General features: G+C 60.9%; 1 protein-coding gene across 1 annotated transcript in view; it reads left to right on the top strand.

Moving 5' to 3' along the window:
* Positions 1-131: 131 nt before the first annotated feature.
* LOC113406920 (zinc finger protein RFP-like) overlaps positions 132-908 on the top strand; it is a gene marked incomplete at its 3' end in the record, with an annotated part of 1,336 nt that continues 559 nt past the window's right edge. The window contains exon 1 of the mRNA XM_029912019.1: positions 132-548. Within this exon, the coding sequence (XP_029767879.1) occupies positions 132-548 (417 nt within the window). The remainder of the gene's footprint in view (positions 549-908) is intronic.

Genomic DNA, 908 nt, shown 5'->3' with positions numbered 1-908 from the left:
TCACTGCAGCTCAGCTCAGGGCCTGCTGGGAACAGCAGGAAGGGAAACGCCCCAGCTCCCGCCAAACAGGTTTCTGAGCTCTGGAAAGTGAAACTAAACTGCAGCGGCTGGTTCCCGTGTGCAGAGGGGCCATGGCTGCCGGGGACCTGGCCGGGAGCTTCCAGGACGAAGTGACTTGCTCCGTCTGCCTGGAGTATTTCACAGACCCAGTGTCTATTGAGTGTGGGCACAACTTCTGCCGGGCCTGCATCAGCCAGTGCTGGGGGGAGTCGGAGCCAAACTTCTCCTGCCCCCAGTGCAGAGAAACCGCCCAGCAGAGACACCTGCGGCCCAACAGGCAGCTGGGGAACCTGGTGGAGTTAGTGAAACGCCTGAGGCTCCAGGCGGTGGCAGAGCCCGAGGGGCAGCGAGTGTGTGAGAGGCACCAGGAGGCTCTGAAACTCTTCTGTGAGGAGGATCAAACCCCCATCTGTGTGGTGTGTGACCGATCCCGGGCTCACCGCGCTCACACGGTGGTTCCCATCGAGGAGGCTGCCCAGGAGTACAGGGTAGGGAATAGCTATTGCCATCCCTGGGAGTTACTGGGGCAGCTTCTCTGCGGCTACAGATCCCCCTGCGTGTGTCTGACCAGCCCTGTTTTAGAGTCCGGGAAATGCCTGATCATGGGACACAGCCACGTTCCTGGAGTCAATGGCGCTGGGGAGGGACTGGGCCGGGCCAGGCCCAGCAGCTCTGCCCGGGGAGTCTCCTTGGAGCTGGGGTCATGTTTTCAGAGGGCTGGAGAAGGGGGACCTGCTCTTACAGCCTCACTCTGCTCAGTGACGATATTATCGCTGGGCACAAACCAATGGGCACAAACCAGCCCCCAGAGCCATTGTCTGTGTTGGCAGGAGGAAATCCTGAGCTGC

The sequence above is a fragment of the Terrapene carolina genome, unplaced genomic scaffold, assembly GCF_002925995.2.
Source record: "Terrapene carolina triunguis isolate 2854851 unplaced genomic scaffold, T_m_triunguis-2.0 Scaffold151, whole genome shotgun sequence".
Classification (NCBI taxonomy): Eukaryota; Metazoa; Chordata; order Testudines; family Emydidae; genus Terrapene; species Terrapene triunguis.
The sequence above is the reverse complement of the archived record's forward strand: the minus strand, read 5'-3'. Positions and strand labels throughout refer to the sequence as shown.